At 41.8% G+C, this 19912-nt stretch overlaps 1 protein-coding gene and 1 long non-coding RNA gene across 3 annotated transcripts in view; both read left to right on the top strand.

The window, feature by feature from the left end:
• The window catches only part of LOC110529117 (uncharacterized), a 307966-nt gene that overhangs the window by 195748 nt on the left and 92306 nt on the right, over window positions 1-19912 (top strand). The gene's annotated exons all lie outside the window — the stretch shown is intronic.
• The window catches only part of LOC110529987 (cadherin-7-like), a 165810-nt gene that overhangs the window by 126341 nt on the left and 19557 nt on the right, over window positions 1-19912 (top strand). Inside the window, exons 10-11 of the mRNA XM_021612703.3 lie at window positions 17942-18059; window positions 18341-18592. Coding sequence (XP_021468378.3) covers window positions 17942-18059; window positions 18341-18592 — 370 coding nt within the window. The remainder of the gene's footprint in view (window positions 1-17941; window positions 18060-18340; window positions 18593-19912) is intronic.

The following is a 19912-nucleotide window of genomic DNA, read 5'->3' as shown; positions in this document are numbered from 1 at the left end:
CTCACAGCCATGTCATGTTTATTAAGTTCTCATTAATGTATAAATGCCTTTTGATGAAGAGTAAATCTAAGGGTTTACCAATCACAATTCCTTGTTGTTCATTGTTAATTGTATTATCCTTACACGACCCATTCTCATCCCTGGAGATTTGCTTACAAAAGCAAAGCAGTAATGAACAAGCCAAATGTATTCATTTCCAAAACCCCAAAAAGGTTGCCGCTTCAGCCGTTGCAATGTAAAACAGATGCAAAACAGATGGCAGGTGTGTAAGCGTCAGTCCCCAAATCCCATCAGCAACCCACACCTGTTATGGGGTTATTCATGTAGCTTTTGCCTGCCTTCTGTTTTCAATCTCAGGGTGCCTGAGCTATTGTTTAGTGCCCTTGATTCGGCCATTTTGATTATTTCCCAACTGTCATTCCATTATTGTTTATGATGTGCCATCCAGAGCTGGTTTTAACTGCCAGTGGTTTTGCACAAAGGCCTGTGCTGTTATGGCAGACGACGAAGAAGAATTTTGAGGCTAAATTCAATATAGAGCAGCATTTTTATACGTCGGTCCAGCACTTGTCGGAGGTATTATTTGAATGTATAATTTTTTTATATGCCTGCTGCCTGCCTAAATGACTGCTATAGGCTTTTTATAGCCACTGGCTGGCAAACAAGCTTGAGTAGCTTGACAAGTCTGAAGTGTCGTCTCTTCCCAAGATTGTGCATATTTGTAGCATTTCTAGGTAACTATGTTCTCTTGGGGTGCTTCCATAGGTCAAAGGATATAACAATAATAAAATAAAAGGCAGGTGAAAAAAGGCAGCCTACACCTTGTTTACATCTGTTATCACAGATAACTGATACTGTATAATAATGCACCTAAAACAGACATTGCAAAGTATTCACACCCCTTTACTTTTCCCACATTTTTTTGTGGTACGGACTGAATTTAATATAGACTAAATTGAGATATTGTGTCACTGGTCTACACACAATACACACAAAAAGTAAATGTATTATTATATTATTTTTTTTACAAATTTAAGCTGAAATGTCTTGATTTATTAAGTATTCAAACCCTTTTTATGGCAAGCCAAAATAAGTTCAGTAGTGAAAACTAGCAATACATGTTGTGTTTAACATGACTTTTGAATGACTACCCCACCTCTGTACCCCACACATTCAATTATCTGTAAGGTCCCTCCATCGAACACTGAATTTGAAACACAGATTCAACCACAAAGACCAGGGAGGGTTTCCAATGCCTCGCAAAGAAGGGCACCTATTGATAGATTGGTTAAACATTCAACAGCAGACATTGAAAATCCCAAGGATTTCACCATGAGGCAAAAAGTGACTTTAAAACAGTTTATTGGCCGTGATAGAAGAAAATTGAGGATGGATCAACAACATTTTAGTTACTCCCCAATATTAACCTAAATGACAGAGTGAAAAGAAGGAACTTATACAGAATAAAAATATTCCAAAACATGCAAATGTGGCAAAAAATGTGAACTTTATGGCCCAAATACAAAGCTTTTGGGGAAAATCCAACACTACACGTCACTGACTACTATTTTTCATATTTTCAATCATGGTGGTATCTGAATCATGTTATGGTTATGCTTGTCATCGGCAAGGACTATGGAATTTTATTTTGGATAAAAAGAAACGGAATAGAGCTAAGCACAGGCAAAATCCTAGAGGAAAACCTGGTTCAGTCTGCTTTCCAACAGACATTGGGAGACAAATTCGCCTTTCAGCAGGACAATAACCTAAAACACAAGGCCAAATATACACTGGAGTTGCTTACCAAGATGACATTGAATGTTCTTGAGTGGCCTAGTAATAGTTTTGACTTAAATCAGCTTGATAAATCTATGGCAAGACTTGAAAATAGCTGTCTAGCAATGATCAACAACCAACTAGACAGAGCTTGGTTAATTTGAAACATAATAATGTGAGACCAAGGACTCTTTTACAGATGAGCCCTGAAATACACCTGTGTGAGTATAACAGAACTGATATGGTAGGCAACAACGTGAGAAAAAAATCCAACCAGGAAGTGGGAAATCTGAGGTTTGTAGTTTTTCAACTCATTGCCTATCCAAGATAGTGTAAATTTGGTCCGATTGAACTTCCTAAGGCTTCCACTAGATGTCAAGTCTTTAGAACCTTGTTTGAAGTTTCTACTGTGAAGGAGGAGAGAATGAGAGCTGACTGAGAAAGAGGTCAGCCAGAGTGCAATCAGCTCATTCAGGCGCGCTCCCCCTGAGAGGTAGCTGCATTCCATTGCATTTCTAAAGACAAAGGAATTCTCAGATTGAAACATTATTGAAGAGTTATGTTAAAAACATCCTAAAGATTGATTCTATACATCGTTTGACATGTTTCTACGAACTGTAATGGAATTGTTTTACTTTTCGTCTGGCCTGCGTGTCTTGAATTTGGATTTGTGAACTAAAGGCGCGAACAAAAAGGAGGTATTTGGACATAAATTGTGGCCTTTATCGAAGAAAACAAACGTATTGCGGAACTAGGATTCCTGGGAGTGCATTCTGATGAAGATTATCAAAGGTAAGTTAATATTTATAATGCTATTTCTGACTTCTGTTGACTCCACAACATGGCGGATATCTGTATGGCTTGTTTTTATGTCTGAGTGCCGCACTCAGATTATTGCATGGTGTGCTTTTTTGAAATCTGACACAGCAGTTGCATTAAAGAGAAGTTTATCTAAAGTTCCATGCATAACACTTGTATTTTCATCAACGTTTATGATGAGTATTTCTGTAAACTGATGTGGCTCTCTGCAAAATCACTGGATGTTTTGGAAGCAAAACATTACTGAACCTAACGCGTCAATGTAAACTGAGATTTTTGGATATAAATATGAACAAAACATACATGTATTGTGTAACATGAAGTCCTATGAGTGTCATCGGATGAAGATCATCAAAGGATAGTGATTCATTTTATCTCTATTTCTGCTTTTTGTGACTCCTCTCTTTGGCTGGAAAAATGGCTGTGTTTTTCTGTGACTAGGTACTGTCCTAACAAAATCGTTTGGTGTGCTTTCGTTGTAAAGCCTTTTTGAAATCGGACACTGTGGTGGGATTAGTTAATGAAGTAGCAGCTGCGTTCATATAGATGATGTCGCCATAGCCTAGGACCGATAGAAACGTCAACTGAATAATCTGCTTTCTACTATTTAGAGAGAAGCAGAACTTATTTCTATTGAAGAAGACAATTTTTATTCTCAGCTTCTTAACTAACTCATCAATATGCTTTTTAAAAAGACAGCTTTTCATCTATCCAGATGCCCAGATATTTGTAAGCAGGGACACGATCACTATGGACACCATCCAAATTACATACTGTGCATTCGGACAGCATTCAGACCACTTCACTTTTTCCACTGTTTGTTACGTTACAGTCTTTTTCTAAAATGTACTAAATAAAACATTTTCCTCATCAATCTATACCCAATACCCCATAATGACAAAGCAAAAACATACATTTTTGTACATATATTAAAAATGAAAAACATACCTTCTTTACATAAGTATTCAGACCGTTTGATGTGAGACTTGAAATTGAGCTTAGGTGCATCTTGTTTCCAGTTCTCATCCTTGATGTTTCTACAACTTGATTGGAGTCCGTCTGTGGTAAATTCAATTGATTGGACATGATTTGGAAAGGCACATGCCTGTCTACATAAGGTCAAATCAAAATATTGTCAAGAAGTTGACAAGGTTATATATTTTTTTTAATTAAAATAATAATTGTGTCCTTCAAACTTTGCTTTCGTCAAGTTGGATTTGCTTGTCAAGCTGCTGGATACGGTCAAGCTGCTCCCACAACAGCTCAATAGGGTTGAGATCCGGTGACTGTGCTGGCCATTCCATTATAGACAGAATACAAGCTGACTGCTTCTTCCCTAAATAGGTCTTGCATAGTTTGGAGCTGTGCTTTGGTTCATTGTCCTGTTGTAGGGGGAAATTGGCTCCAATTAAGTGCCGTCCACAGGGTATGGCGTTGCAAAATGGAGTGATAGCCTTCCTTCTTCAAGATACCTTTTACCCTGTACAGATCTCCCACATTACCACCACCAAAGCACCCCCAGACTATCACATTGCCTCCACCATGCTTGACAGATGGCGTCAAAAGCACTCCTGCAGCATATTTACATTTTTCTGTGTATCATAACGGTTCTTCTTTGTGATCCAAACACCTCAAACGTCGTCTGTCCATAACACTTTTTCCAATCCACTATCTGTGTTCTTTTGCTCATCTTAATATATTATTTTTATTGGCCAGTCTGAGATATGGCTTTTACTTCACAACTCTGCCTAATAATCTATATTACAAGAGAGACCTGGCCAAAATAGCAACACACAAAGTTGCAGACACATTTACAACATTAAACACAAAGCACTACAGTTTACTGACATAAATGTACAAATTGAACAGCAAGATTGTTTGGGAAAGTGTGGTGTAACTAGGGGTCAAAACTTTGACATTTCAGGACCTTTCGACGCTCGTTCCAATCGGAAGGGGCACAGAATTTGAAAACTTTTTTCCTAGCTCTGTACGAGCCATAAGTATATATTATATTCTTCACCCTTTCAAGGTCATGCAATTTACCCAAAAAGGATCCTTGACTGAAAAGATATCCCATTGTTACTGTTATTATAAGTACAGTGCCTTCAGAAAGTGTTCATACCATTTCATACATTATATTCCACATTTTGTTATGTTACAGCCTGAATTCAAAATGTATTAAATATATTTTTTTCTCTAACCCATCTACACACAATACCCCATAATGACAAAGGGAAAAAACAGGTTTTTAGAAATGTTTGCTAATTTATTGAAAATGAAATACAGAAATATCTCATCTCATTTACATACGTATTCACACCCTTGAGTCAATACATTGTTAGAATATGTTAGAATCACCTTTGGCGATGATTAAAGCTGTGAGTCTTTCTGTGTAAGTCTTTAAGGCGGCCCATGTACTCCCCATTCACGAAGGTGATGACCCTTGTGACCTAAATAATTATCAGCCTATTTCTAAAATCTCTTGCTAAAATATTAGAATCCTTGATGAATTCTCAGCTAACACCTTTCTTATCTTTGAAATGTATTCTAAATATACAGTACCAGCCAACATTTTGGGACACATCTACTCATTTCAGGAATTGTCTTTATTTTTACAATTTTCTACATTGTAGTGAAGACATCAAAATTGTGAAATAACACATATGGAATCATGTAGTAACCAAAAAAGTGTTAAACAAATCTAAATATATTTTATATTTGCAACTCTTCAAAAAGCCACCCTTTGCCTTGATGACAACTTTGCACACTCTTGGCATCCTCTGCATTGACACATTGGACAACAGGCCCTTCGAATTGACACACTGAACTCTATCTGAGAAGTAGTTGGTGAACCAGGCGAGGCCGTCATTAGAGAAACCAAGGCTGTTGAGTCTGCCGAGAAGAATATGGTGATTGACAGAGTCGAAAGCCTTGGCCAGGTCGATGAAGACGGTTGCACAGTACTGTCTTTTATTGATGGCGGTTGGAATGGGGAATGGGCCAAAATTCACCCAACTTATTGTGGGAAACTTGTGGAAGGCTACCCGAAACGTTTGACCCAAGTTAAACAACTTAAAGGCAATGCTCCCAAATACTAATTGAGTGTATGTAAACTTCTGACCCACTGGGAAAGTGATGAAATAAATAAAAGCTGAAATTAATCATTCTCTCTCCTATTATTCTGACATTTCAACTCTTTTCTCGGAATATATCAATGATTTCGCTCTTGCTGATGCTGATTCTCTGATCCACCTCTACGCAGGCGAAACCATTCTGTATACATCTGGCGCCTTCTTTGGACACTGTGCTAACAAACCTCCAAACAAGCTTCCACGCCATACAACACTCCTTCCGTGGCCTCCAACTGCTTTTAAATGCTTGGTAAACGAAGTGCATGCTCTTCAACCGATTGCCTCCTGCATACTCCCGCCCGACTAGCATCACTACTCTGGGCGGTTCTGACTTAGAATATGTGGATAACTACAAATACCTAGGTGTCCGGTTAGACTGTAAACTCTCCTTCCAGACTCACATTAAGCATCCCCAATCCAAAATTAAATCTAGAATCAGCTTCCTATTTTGCAACAAAGCCTCCTTCACTCATCCTGCCAAACATACCCTCATAAAACGGAGGATCCTACCGATCCTTGACTTCGGCGATGTCAGTTACAAAATAGCCTCCAACGCTCAGCAAACTGGATGTAGTCTATCACAGTGCCATCCGTTTGTCACCAAAGCCCCATATACTACCCACCACTGCATATTTGTAGCCAAACCCACTGTCTCCAGGTCATCTATAAGTCTTTGCTAGGTAAAGCCCCGCCTTATCTCAGCTTACTGGTCACCATAGCAACACCCAACTGAAGCACACGCTCCAGCAAGTATATTTCACTGGTCATCCCCAAAGCCAACACTTCTTTTGGCTGCCTTTCCTTACAGATCTCTGCTGCCAATGACTGGAACGAATTGAAAAAAATCTTATATCGCCCTCTCTAACTTTAGCATCAGCTGTCAGAGCAGCTTACCGATCACTGTACCTGTACACAGACAATCTGTAAATAGCACACCCAACTACCTCATCCCCATATTATTACTTACCCTCTTGCTCTTTTGCACCCCATTATCTCTACTTGCACATCGTCATCTGCACATCTATCACTCCAGTGTTAGTGCTAAATTGTAATTGTAATTATTTCGCCACTATTGTCTATTTATTGCCTTACCTCCTTACTTAATTTGCACACACTGTATACAGATTTTTCTATTGTGTTATTGACTGTACATTTGTTTATCCCATTTGTAACTCAGTGTTGTTTTTGTCGCACTGCTTTGCTTTATCTTGGCCAGGTCGCAGTTGTAAATGAGAACTTGTTCTCAACTGGCCTACCTGGTTAAATAAAGGTGAAATAAAATAAACACATACATTTCACATTCTTAAAATAAAGTGTTGATCCTAACTGACCTAAAACAGGGAATTTTTACTAGGATTAAATGTCAGGAATTGTGAAAACTGAGTTTAAATGTAATTGACTAAGGTGTATGTAAACGTCCGACTTCAACTGTAATTCCTTAATAAATAAAACACTAAATCCATCCAGATAATCATGTAGGTTCCAACGTTAAAGCCTCGCACAGACAAGGCAGCATATTTTGGGATGTATATCAATTTATCCCAAAAATATACTGTTGTTGCGGTATTTATAGAGGTGTGCTCACGTGTCTCGCAAGGTTCTATTTTGGGCCCACTGTTGTTCATTTTGTATATCAACAACATTGGGGATCTTATTGAAACAGCGGATGTTCATTTTTATGCAGATGATATTGTTCTTTATTCAAGTGGTAATAGTTTATCTTTAGCTTTTGAAATTGCCCAAAGAGCATTTAACATCATACAACAGAATATGTATGATTTAAAGCTGATTATAAATTCGCTTAAAACAAAATGCATGGTATTTTCAAATGCCAGGCATGTTACAAAGCATGTCATTGTTGCATTGGCTGGACATACTATAGAGCAAGTTAAAGTGTACAAATATTTGGGTGTGTGGGTTGATGATAAGCTGAGCTTCACTGTGCATGTAGAGAACTTGATAAGGAAGCTCAAGCTGAAAATATGATTTTATTACCGGCATAAGGCTTGTTTATCTTTCAAGGCCAGGAAGGAGCTGGTACGATGTACATTACTGTCGGTTTTAGATTTTAGGGATGTTATACACTGCTCAAAAAAATAAAGGGAACACTTAAACAACACAATGTAACTCCAAGTCAATCACACTTCTGTGAAATCAAACTGTCCACTTAGGAAGCAACACTGATTGACGATACATTTCACATGCTGTTGTGCAAATGGAATAGACAACAGGTGGAAATTATAGGCAGTTAGCAATACACCCCCAATAAAGGAGTGGTTCTGCAGGTGGTGACCACAGACCACTTCTCAGTTCCTATGCTTCCTGGCTGATGTTTTGGTCACTTTTGAATGCTGGCGGTGCTTTCACTCTAGTGGTAGCATGAGACGGAGTCTACAACCCACACAAGTGGCTCAGGTAGTGCAGCTCATCCAGGATGGCACATCAATGCGAGCAGTGGCAAGAAGGTTTGCTGTGTCTGTCAGCGTAGTGTCCAGAGCATGGAGGCGCTACCAGGAGACAGGCCAGTACATCAGGAGACGTGGAGGAGGCCGTAGGAGGGCAACAACCCAGCAGCAGGACCGCTACCTCCGCCTTTGTGCATGGAGGAGCACTGCCAGAGCCCTGCAAAATGACCTCCAGCAGGCCACAAATGTGCATGTGTCTGCTCAAACAGTCAGAAACAGACTCCATGAGGGTGGTATGAGGACGCGACGTCCACAGGTGGGGGTTGTGCTTACAGCCCAACACCGTGCAGGACGTTTGGCATTTGCCAGAGAACACCAAGATTGGCAAACTCTTCACAGATGAAAGCAGGTTCACACTGAGCACATGTGACAGACGTGACAGAGTCTGGAGACGCCGTGGAGAACGTTCTGCTGCCTGCAACATCCTCCAGCATGACCGGTTTGGCGGTGGGTCAGTCATGGTGTGGGGTGGCATTTCTTTGGGGGGCCGCACAACCCTCCATGTGCTCGCCAGAGGTAGCCTGACTGCCATTAGGTACCGAGATGAGATCCTCAGACCCCTTGTGAGACCATATGATGGTGCGGTTGGCCCTGGGTTCCTCCTAATGCAAGACAATGCTAGACCTCATGTGGCTGGAGTGTGTCAGCAGTTCCTGCAAGAGGAAGGCATTGATGCTATGGACTGGCCCGCCCATTCCCCAGACCTGAATCCAATTGAGCACATCTGGGACATCATGTCTCGCTCCATCCACCAACGCCACGTTGCACTACAGACTGTCCAGGAGTTGGCGGATGCTTTAGTCCAGGTCTGGGAGGAGATCCCTCAGGAGACCATCCGCCACCTCATCAGGAGCATGCCCAGGCGTTGTAGGGAGGTCATACAGGCATGTGGAGGCCACACACACTACTGAGCCTCATTTCGACTTGTTTTAAGGACATTACATCAAAGTTGGATCAGCCTGTAGTGTGGTTTTCCACTTTAATTTTGAGTGTGACTCCAAATCCAGACCTCCATGGGTTGATAAATTTGATTTCCATTGATAGTTTTTGTGTGATTTTGTTGACAGCACATTCAACTATGTAAAGAAAAAAGTATTTAATAATAATATTTCATTCATTCAGATCTAGGATGTGTTATTTTAGTGTTCCCTTTATTTTTTTGAGCAGTGTATATATGCAGGCCTCAGCCACTACCCTGAGAACACTTCATTCAGTGTATCATGCAGCCCTCAGGTTCATTACAAATCAGAAACGTTGTGGCTGGTCGTCATTGACCTTGCGTAGGCTTAAACACTGGTATACACTGATTTATAAGGCCATATTGGGTAAAATGCCATTTTATCTCTCTTCTTTTTTAGTCAGGTCAGTAAATAAATATCAATTACGGTCCCATTCTGATTTGCTTCTAACAGTACAAAAATTAGAACAGGTCATGGTAGAAATAGTTTTAGTTACTTAGCACCGTGGTCCTGGAATTCTCTCATGAACATTTTAAAATGTGATGATCTAGTTTAGTTGGTGGAGTTTAAATATTTGACCGATGTATATATCATAGAAGAGTGTAATTGTTTTTAGGTCAGCTGTTTTTAGTCAACATGTTTGTGTTTTTAATGTAATATGTAATTGTTGTACTGTATGTGTGTTTATAGTTTTGTTTAATGTTGTGTTAGTGTATGTAAGTTGTTTTGTCTGAAACATTGTTCTCCCTGCTGCTATTTGACCAGGTCTCTCTTGGAAAAGAGATATTATCTCAATGAGAAAAAAACTGTATAAATAAAGGTAAATATATATATATATTAGATTCACTCCCTGTGTGTCCCAAATGGCAAACTTTTCCTTATATAGTGCACTACTTTTAACCAGGGCCCATAGGGCTTTGGTCAAAAGTTGTGCACTATATAGGGAATAGGGTGCCATTTGGAACGCTACCCTATTGGCAGGTTGTTCAATTTCCAGTTTCCAGGAGATTTTCTGGCAGATTGAGTTTGTGCTGACTGGCTCCTCGCGATGGCAGGGCTTGGCATGGCCGGTGTTTAACCCAGCCAAAGCTAGAGGGATTAGGCCACTGCAGAGCTTCTGACCGAGTGAATCTTCTTATAGCGCAACCTGATGGGCCTCCACTGATAATCATCTTTTAAACACAGCACTTTTAAATGGTGTGCGTTTTTTTGGTGTGTGTAATAATTCGTAAGCCAGCCCGGGGATGGCTTTTCCACTTTAATGCTTCGTAAACTGTCCTAGGTAAACAATGTGTGTGTTTGTGTCTGTGTGTGTGTCTGTGTGTGTGTGTGTGTGTGCAGTATTAGTTCTTTGGCTTAAACCCACACTTCCTCATGTCCATTTGGTTTGTAACTGATATTTAGACCCCCTATGATGATGTTTTTGAGAGATAATTCATATCACCATCCTGAACTCTGTAGTCTATTTGTTGTTCTGCAGCTGACATAGCTACAATACGCACAACATGTATTGTGTCATATTATACAAAATATATCAGGTTCTACTTAGAATATATCACCCTGACAAATAAATACTTGTGTAACACAATTATTATTATGAGTATTGTTGAAAGGGTCTATTATCATGTTGGTGTGAAGCTAATGCTGACTACAGGTAGTTCAATGGGGATTGTGTTGGCGGTGGAACGGCCACTAAATTGTGTTGATTTTCCTTGCCTGTTCTTTAGAAAATATCTCTCACTTCCACTATACGATGTCTCCCAAGTCCCAACCCTATAGAGTGTGGTACCGCCTTCCCTCTCAAAATATGACCTATATGACCTTCAATATTGTCATGTCAGATTTTATAGCTTGTGATCTATATGGCTCCATCTCTTGGTGATAGTTTGTTTTACTTAGTGCTGCTCCAACATGGTGTCCATAATAGGACAGCCTCAGTCTCAGCGGGACTTTTAGACAATAAAAAAAATCTAAAGCAAAAATCACTGAAGCTGGAGATGTATCTCCCTCTCTAACTTTAAGCATCAGCTGTCAGAGCAGCTTACCCATCACTGTACCTGTACAGTCGTGGCCAAAAGTTTTGAGACTGACAAATATTAATTTTCACAAAGTTTGCTGCTTCAGTCAGATGTTACTATGGAATACTGAAGTATAATTACAAGCATTTCATAAGTGTCAAAAGGCTTTTATTGAAAATGACATGAAGTTGATGCAAAGAATCAATATTTGCAATGTTGACCCTTCTTTTTCAAGAGCTCTGCAACCCGCCCTGGCATGCTGTCAATTAACTTCTGGGCCACATCCTGACTGATGGCAGCCCATTCTTTTTTTTAATTTTATTTATTATTTTTATTTTTTTATTTCACCTTTATTTAACCAGGTAGGCAAGTTGAGAACAAGTTCTCATTTACAATTGCGACCTGACCAAGATAAAGCAAAACAGTTCGACACATACAACGACACATGGAGTAAAACAAACATACAGTCAATAATACAGTATAAACAAGTCTATATACGATGTGAGCAAATGAGGTGAGATAAGGGAGGTAAAGGCAAAAAGGCCATGGTGGCAAAGTAAATACAATATAGCAAGTAAAACACTGGAATGGTAGATTTGCAATGGGAGAATGTGCAAAGTAGAAATAAAAATAATGGGGTGCAAAGGAGCAAAATAAATAAATAAATAAAATACAGTAAGGAAAGAGGTAGTTGTTTGGGCTAAATTATAGGTGGGCTATGTACAGGTGCAGTAATCTGTGTGCTGCTCTGACTGTTGGTGCTTAAAGCTAATGAGGGAGATAAGTGTTTCCAGTTTCAGAGATTTTTGTAGTTCGCTCCAGTCATTGGCAGCAGAGAACTGGAAGGAGAGGCGGCCAAAGAAAGAATTGGTTTTGGGGGTGACTAGAGAGATATACCTGCTGGAGCGTGTGCTACAGGTGGGAGATGCAATGGTGACCAGCGAGCTGAGATAAGGGGGGACTTTACCTAGCAGGGTCTTGTAGATGACATGGAGCCAGTGGGTTTGGCGACGAGTATGAAGCGAGGGCCAGCCAACGAGAGCGTACAGGTCGCAATGGTGGGTAGTATATGGGGCTTTGGTGACAAAACGGATTGCACTGTGATAGACTGCATCCAATTTGTTGAGTAGGGTATTGGAGGCTATTTTGTAAATGACATCGCCAAAGTCGAGGGTATGTTTGGCAGCATGAGTAAAGGATGCTTTGTTGTGAAATAGGAAGCCAATTCTAGATTTAACTTTGGATTGGAGATGTTTGATATGGGTCTGGAAGGAGAGTTTACAGTCTAACCAGACACCTAAGTATTTGTAGTTGTCCACGTATTCTAAGTCAGAGCCGTCCGGAGTAGTAATGTTGGACAGGCGGGTAGGTACAGGTAGCGATCGGTTGAAGAGCATGCATTTAGTTTTACTTGTATTTAAGAGCAATTGGAGGCCACGGAAGGAGAGTTGTATGGCATTGAAGCTTGCCTGGAGGGTTGTTAACACAGTGTCCAAAGAAGGGCCAGAAGTATACATAATGGTGTCGTCTGCGTAGAGGTGGATCAGAGACTCACCAGCAGCAAGAGCGACCTCATTGATGTATACAGAGAAGAGAGTCGGTCCAAGAATTGAACCCTGTGGCACCCCCATAGAGACTGCCAGAGGTCCGGACAGCAGACCCTCCGATTTGACACACTGAACTCTATCAGAGAAGTAGTTGGTGAACCAGGCGAGGCAATCATTTGAGAAACCAAGGCTGTCGAGTCTGCCGATGAGGATGTGGTGATTGACAGAGTCGAAAGCCTTGGCCAGATCAATGAATACGGCTGCACAGTAATGTTTCTTATCGATGGCGGTTAAGATATCATTTAGGACCTTGAGCGTGGCTGAGGTGCACCCATGACCAGCTCTGAAACCAGATTGCATAGCAGAGAAGGTATGGTGAGATTCGAGATGGTTGGTAATCTGTTTGTTGACTTGGCTTTCGAAGACCTTAGAAAGGCATGGTAGGATAGATATAGGTCTGTAGCAGTTTGCGTCAAGAGTGTCACCCCCTTTGAAGAGGGGGATGACCGCAGCTGCTTTCCAATCTTTGGGAATCTCAGACGACACGAAAGAGAGGTTGAACAGGCTAGTAATAGGGGTGGCAACAATTTTGGCAGATCATTTTAGAAAGAAAGGGTCCAGATTGTCTAGCCCGGCTGATTTGTAGGGGTCCAGATTTTGCAGCTCATTCAGAACATCAGCTGAGCAGATTTGGGAGAAGGAGAAATGGGGAAGGCTTGGGTGAGTTGTTGTGGGGGGTGCAGTGCTGTTGACCGGGGTAGGAGTAGACAGGTGGAAAGCATGGCCAGCCGTAGAAAAATGCTTATTGAAATTCTCAATTATGGTGGATTTATCAGTGGTGACAGTGTTTCCTATCTTCAGTGCAGTGGGCAGCTGGGAGGAGGTGTTCTTTTTCTCCATGGACTTTACAGTGTCCCAGAACTTTTTTGAGTTAGTGTTGCAGGAAGCAAATTTCTGCTTGAAAAAGCTAGCCTTGGCTTTTCTAACTGCCTGTGTGTAATGGTTTCTAGCTTCCCTGAACAACTGCATATCACGGGGCTGTTCGATGCTAATGCAGAACGCTTTAGGATGTTTTTGTGTTGGTTAAGGGCAGTCAGGTCTGGGGAGAACCAAGGGCTATATCTGTTCCTGGTTCTAAATTTCTTGAAAGGGGCATGTTTATTTAAGATGGTTAGGAAGGCATTTAAAAAAAATATCCAGGCATCCTCTACTGACGGGATGAGATCAATATCCTTCCAGGATACCCCGGCCAGGTTGATTAGAAAGGCCTGCTCACTGAAGTGTTTCAGGGAGCGTTTTACAGTGATGAGTGGAGGTCGTTTGACCGCTGACCCATTACGGATGCAGGCAATGAGGCAGTGATCGCTGAGATCTTGGTTGAAAACAGCAGAGGTGTATTTAGAGGGCAAGTTGGTTAGGATGATATCTATGAGGGTGCCCGTGTTTAAGGCTTTGGGGAGATACCTGGTAGGTTCATTGATAATTTGTGTGAGGTTGAGGGCATCAAGTTTAGATTGTAGGATGGCTGGGGTGTTAAGCATGTTCCAGTTTAGGTCGCCTAGCAGCACAAGCTCTGAAGATAGATGGGGGGCAATCAGTTCACATATGGTGTCCAGAGCACAGCTGGGGGCATAGGGTGGTCTATAGCAGGCGGCAACGGTGAGAGACTTGTTGTTAGAGAGGTGGATTTTTAAAAGTAGAAGTTCAAATTGTTTGGGTACAGACCTGGATAGTAGGACAGAACTCTGCAGGCTATCTTTGCAGTAGATTGCAAAACCGCCCCCTTTGGCAGTTCTATCTTGTCTGAAAATGTTGTAGTTTGGAATTAAAATGTCTGAATTTTTGGTGGTCTTCCTAAGCCAGGATTCAGACACAGCTAGAACATCCGTGTTGGCAGAGTGTGCTAAAGCAGTGAATAGAACAAACTTAGGGAGGAGGCTTCTAATGTTAACATGCATGAAACCAAGGCTATTACGGTTACAGAAGTCGTCAAAAGAGAGCGCCTGGGGAATAGGAGTGGAGCTAGGCACTGCAGGGCCTGGATTCACCTCTACATCGCCAGAGGAACAGAGTAGGAGTAGAATAAGGGTGCGGCTAAAAGCAATAAGAATTGGTCGTTTAGAACGTCTGGAACAGAGAGTAAAAGGAGGTTTCTGGGGGTGATAAAATAGCATCAAGGTATAATGTACAGACAAAGGTAAGGTAGGATGTGAATACAGTGGAGGTAAACCTAGGTATTGAGTGATGAAGAGAGAGATATTGTCTCTAGAAACATCATTGAAACCAGGAGATGTCATTGCATGTGTGGGTGGTGGAACTAATAGGTTGGATAAGGTATAATGAGCAGGACTAGAGGCTCTACAGTGAAATAAGCCAATAAACACTAACCAGAACAGCAATGGACAAGGCATATTGACATTAAGGAAAGGCATGCTCAGTCGAGTGATCAAAAGGGTCCAGTGAGTGGAGAGGTTGGTTGGGGGTCACGGCGATTTAGACAGCTAAATCGGTAGCAAGCTAGCATAGGAGCAAGCTAGCATAGGATGGAGGTCTGTTATTAGCCAACTCTTGCGTTCCGTCAGTAGATTAGTGGGTTTCCGTGTGGTAGAGGGGATTAATCCAAATCACACAACAACAACAAAAATAAAAACAATAGATGTAGTTATAGAGGCCCAAGAAGAAAAATAAATAAATAAAAAAATTAAATAAAATAAAAATTGTCCGATTGTCTATTCAGATAGCAGCCGATAAGATAGCCAACGGCTAGCAGGCCGCAGATGGGCGCCCAGGCAACGTTGCGCCGGAGGAGCCAGCCGGACAATTCCCTCGGGTAGACAGCGTCGGCAGTCCAGCTGTGAAGGCCCGGTGGGGCTCCGCGTAGGCAGCAAAACGGGTCCGGATAGGTGACTGCAGCCCAGGAGTGATTGATGGAACTCTTTAGCTGGCTAGCTCCGGAACAATTGATGTTAGCTCCGGAATCGACGAAAGCCGATAGTCACACGGATAGCAGCTAGCTAGCTGTGAGATCCAGGTATGGATGTCCAGAGCCAGCGGCTGAAATCCGGTATGTTCCGTTCCGAGCCGCGCTGCGCTGCACCGCGCCGTACAAAACTGGCGATAGATTCTCGAGCCAAAGGACAGCCGATGACCACAAACCGTGGTTAGCTGAGTACTAACGATTAGCCAGTAAATAAGCTAACTAGCTTCTGAACCAGCTTCAGAGTAGCTTCTGAACCAGCTTCTGGCTAGCTCCCGGCTAGCTTCTGGCTAATTTCTGGCTAGCCTCTCGGAGGATTACAGATCTGAGGTAAATAATACTTTTTTATATAAATATAAATTGGTGAAGCGGATTGCAGGAGAGTGTTCTGAAGATGAGTTTTTGGAAAATTAAAAATGTATGTGAAAAAAAAGTTGTAAATATATCTATATACGGGACACGACAGGACGAGGACAAAAATACGTCTGAACTGCTATGCCATCTTGGTTGAATGCATAATCAATGCTTGTAGTTTGTCAGAATTTGTTGGTTTTTCTTTGTCCACCCACCTCTTGAGGATTGACCACAAGTCCTCAATGGGATTAAAGTCTGGACCCAAAATATCGATGTTTTGTTCTCCGAGCCACTTAGTTATCACTTTTGCCTTATGGCACGGTGCTCCATCATGCTGGAAAAGGCATTGTTCATCACTAAACTGTTCCTGGATGGTTGGGAGAAGTTGCTCTCGGAAGATGTGTTGGTACCATTCTTTATTCATGGCTGTGATCTTAGGCAAAATTGTGAGTGAGCCCACTCCCTTAGCTGAGAAGCAACCCCACACATGAATGGTCTCAGGATGCTTTACTGTTGGCATGACACAGGAATGATGATAGCGCTCACCTTGTCTTCTCCGGACAAGCTTTTTTTACGGATGCACCAAACAATCGGAAAGGGGATTCATCAGAGAAAACTACTTTACCCCAGTCCTCAGCAGTCCAATTCCTGTACCTTTTGCAGAATATCAGTCTGTCCCTGATGTTTTTCCTGGAGAGAAGTGGCTTCTTTGCTGCCCTTCTTGACACCAGGCCATCCTCAAAGTCTTTGCCTCACTGTGCGTGCAGATGCACTCACACCTGCCTGCTGCCATTCCTGAGCAAGCTCTATACTGGTGGTGCCCCGATCCCGTAGCATGAATCAACTTGAGGAGACGGTCCTGGAACTTGCTGGACTTTCTTGGGCACCCTGAAGCCTTCGTCACAACAATTGAACCGCTCTCCTTGAAGTTCTTGATGATCTGATAAATGGTTGCTTTAGGTGCAATCTTACTGGCAGTAATATCCTTCCATGTGAAGCTCTTTTTGTGCAAATCAATGATGGCGGCACGTGTTTCCTTGCAGGTAACCATGTTTGACAGAGGAAGAACAATGATTCCAAGCACCACCCTCCTCTTGAAGCTTCCAGTCTGTTATTCAACTCAATCAGCATGACAGAATGGTCTCCAGCCCTCGTCAACACTTACAACTGTGTTAATGAGAGAATCACTGACATGATGTCAGCTGGTCCTTTTGTAGCAGGGCTGAAATGCAGTGGAAATGTTTTTTTGGGGATTCCGTTTTTTTGAATGGCTTAGAGGGACTTTGTAATTAATTGCAATTAATCTGATCACTCTTCATAACATTCTGGAGTATATGCAAATTGCCATCATACAGACTTTGTGAAAATGTATACTTGTGTCATCCTCAAAACGTTTGGCCACGACTGTACACAGCCAATCTGTAAATAGCACACCCAACTACCTCATCCCGATATTGTTATTTATCTACTTGCTCTTTTGCACCCTAGTACAGTATCTCTACTTGCTCATCATCATCTGCATATCTATCACTCCAGTGTTAATGCTAAATTGTAATTATTTCACCTCTATGGCCTATTTATTGCCTTACTTCCCTAATCTTCTACATTTGCACACACTGTACATTAATTTTCTGTTGATATTGACTGTACGTTTGTTTATGTGTAACTCTGTGTTGTTGTTTTTGTCGCACTGCTTTGCTTTATCTTGGCCAGGTCACAGTTGTAAATGAGAACTTGTTCTCAACTGGCCTACCTGGTTAAATAAAGTGAAATAATTTATATTTTTTTAAAGACTGACCTCTGTCTTAATATGGACACTATACTAATACAAGACAAATTCCTATATCTGAACTGACCTGAACTGAATGTAACCTTTGGTCCTCTGTCCCCTGCAGGTCATTGAGACCATCAGCGCAATGGACAGAGACGAACCTCAGAGTGGACACCGCTTCTTCTTCTCCCTCACTGCAGAGGCTGCTGGGAACCTCAACTTCACCCTGAGAGACAACAAAGGTAAAGGCCAGACACATAGTCATATTTGGCCAACGAAATGTGCATAGTTGGCAGCAGGACAACCTAGAAGAATTAGAGAGCCCTTCATACTGAATGCCTAGTTACCAGGCAGGAGAAGCTCCACAACACCATAGTGGTTTCCTAGCCCTGGTATGGATATTTTCCATTATCCAAACATTATATCAGAGCTAACTGTCATAATGATTAGTTGGAATCCACCAAGTATTACTATCTGAACACAATTTGATCATTATATGGCTGCGATGCCTTCTTCCTCACAGACAACACCGCCTCTGTGCTGACCATGCGAGGGGGTTTCCAGCGTCACGACCAGACTATGTACCGCCTCCCTGTCCTCATCATGGATGGCGGGAGCCCTGCCCTCAGCAGCACCAACACCCTGTCCATCCGGGTGTGCGACTGTGACCCCGATGGAGCTCCCCAGTCATGTGGGAGTGAAGCCTCCATGCTCTCAGCAGGCCTCAGCACTGGGGCCCTCATCGCCATCCTGGCTTGCATCCTCACACTTCTAGGTATGAGGCAGCTATTACAACATCAGAAAAACATCAGTGCCCCATCAGGCCTGCAAGCTGCATTTGTGTGGCACCCAGACTGACATTTCATATCTAATAACAGTACAAGAGAGTCTAAGTTATTTTATCTAAGTCACGAGATGCCAGGCTTTCCATTAACGACTTCACTGTAGAACATCAGGCATTTATGGAATGCCCATCTGGGGAAATAAAATATCTGTTTTGATATTTTAATACAGGAGTCGTGTAATCAGTGTTCATGTACCTTTTCACGTTACACTAGTTGTACCCAGTTAATCCCAAGATGTCCTTCAAACATTGGTATGTCGTACGAACACAATATTGGTGGTGAATATCATGTAGTGTGTTGAATAATAACGCGGGCTTTGGGAGAGGAGGACTTGTTACCATGGCAATCGTTTTGACAACACTGTGGTGCAACGTAACTTCTCTAACACTAGAACTATATGAGATGCACATGATGCAATTGTGATCCTGCTGTATTGTAAGCGTTCAAAACTTGAAGTAGCTACGTATTAAGAACCTTATTAATAAAAAAGACAAATGTTGCCAGGTACATGTATGATTGAAGTCCTATCAGGCATTAGACTCTCCGGCCCCTGTGGGACAGTAGCACTATAATCAGGAAATAGTCCACTTAAGGTGGCCAGATTGGCTTGTTTCCCCCCCGAACCTCCATTGTGAATGTTGATCTTGATTGCTGTATTTATCTGAGTTATTTGTTGATTGTTTGAGAGACCGTAAACTCGATTTGTACCCATTCATTCTCTCTGATTAGCTAATCAGTCAGTAAATTTTTGGGGCCAGAGATAGTGAGGTGCTCAGAGGTAGTAAATCCAGATTCATGGTTTGATTGTTTCTTGCTTAGATAACTGTTAGTTTGTCACTCAAAAAAGGACATGAAAGTGGCCTGTATGACGCAAGAAAGATACTTGACTGAACTATGTACGTATCAGGCTGCCTGATGAAGAGGTTGTTTAGTTTAAACACGTTGGTCTAAGAGTAACTGTGTAATGAATTTAAACGATCTGCTCCAACTAGTCTAAATAGGCCTACTTTTTATTGTCCTTGAGTGTCCTGAAAGGCGTCTGACAAATAAAGTGTGTTATTAATATTATTATTAGGGGTCCAAGCTCCGAAGGGACTGGAACCCTATTATAATTGTTAGGATTAATATTATTAGGGGTTCAAGCAGGGACTTTGTGAAAAAGGAAAATTCCCATGAGACCGTAAGGCCTAGGAGGGTGCAACCTTGCATGATGGTAATGGGCCGAAGGCCACACCCTTGAATACATTGCC

Source organism: Oncorhynchus mykiss, chromosome 8 (assembly GCF_057628025.1).
Source record: "Oncorhynchus mykiss isolate SJ-2025 chromosome 8, ASM5762802v1, whole genome shotgun sequence".
In the NCBI taxonomy this organism is placed as follows: Eukaryota; Metazoa; Chordata; class Actinopteri; order Salmoniformes; family Salmonidae; genus Oncorhynchus; species Oncorhynchus mykiss.
Note: the sequence above shows the minus strand (reverse complement) of the source record. Positions and strands in the feature narration are given on the sequence as shown.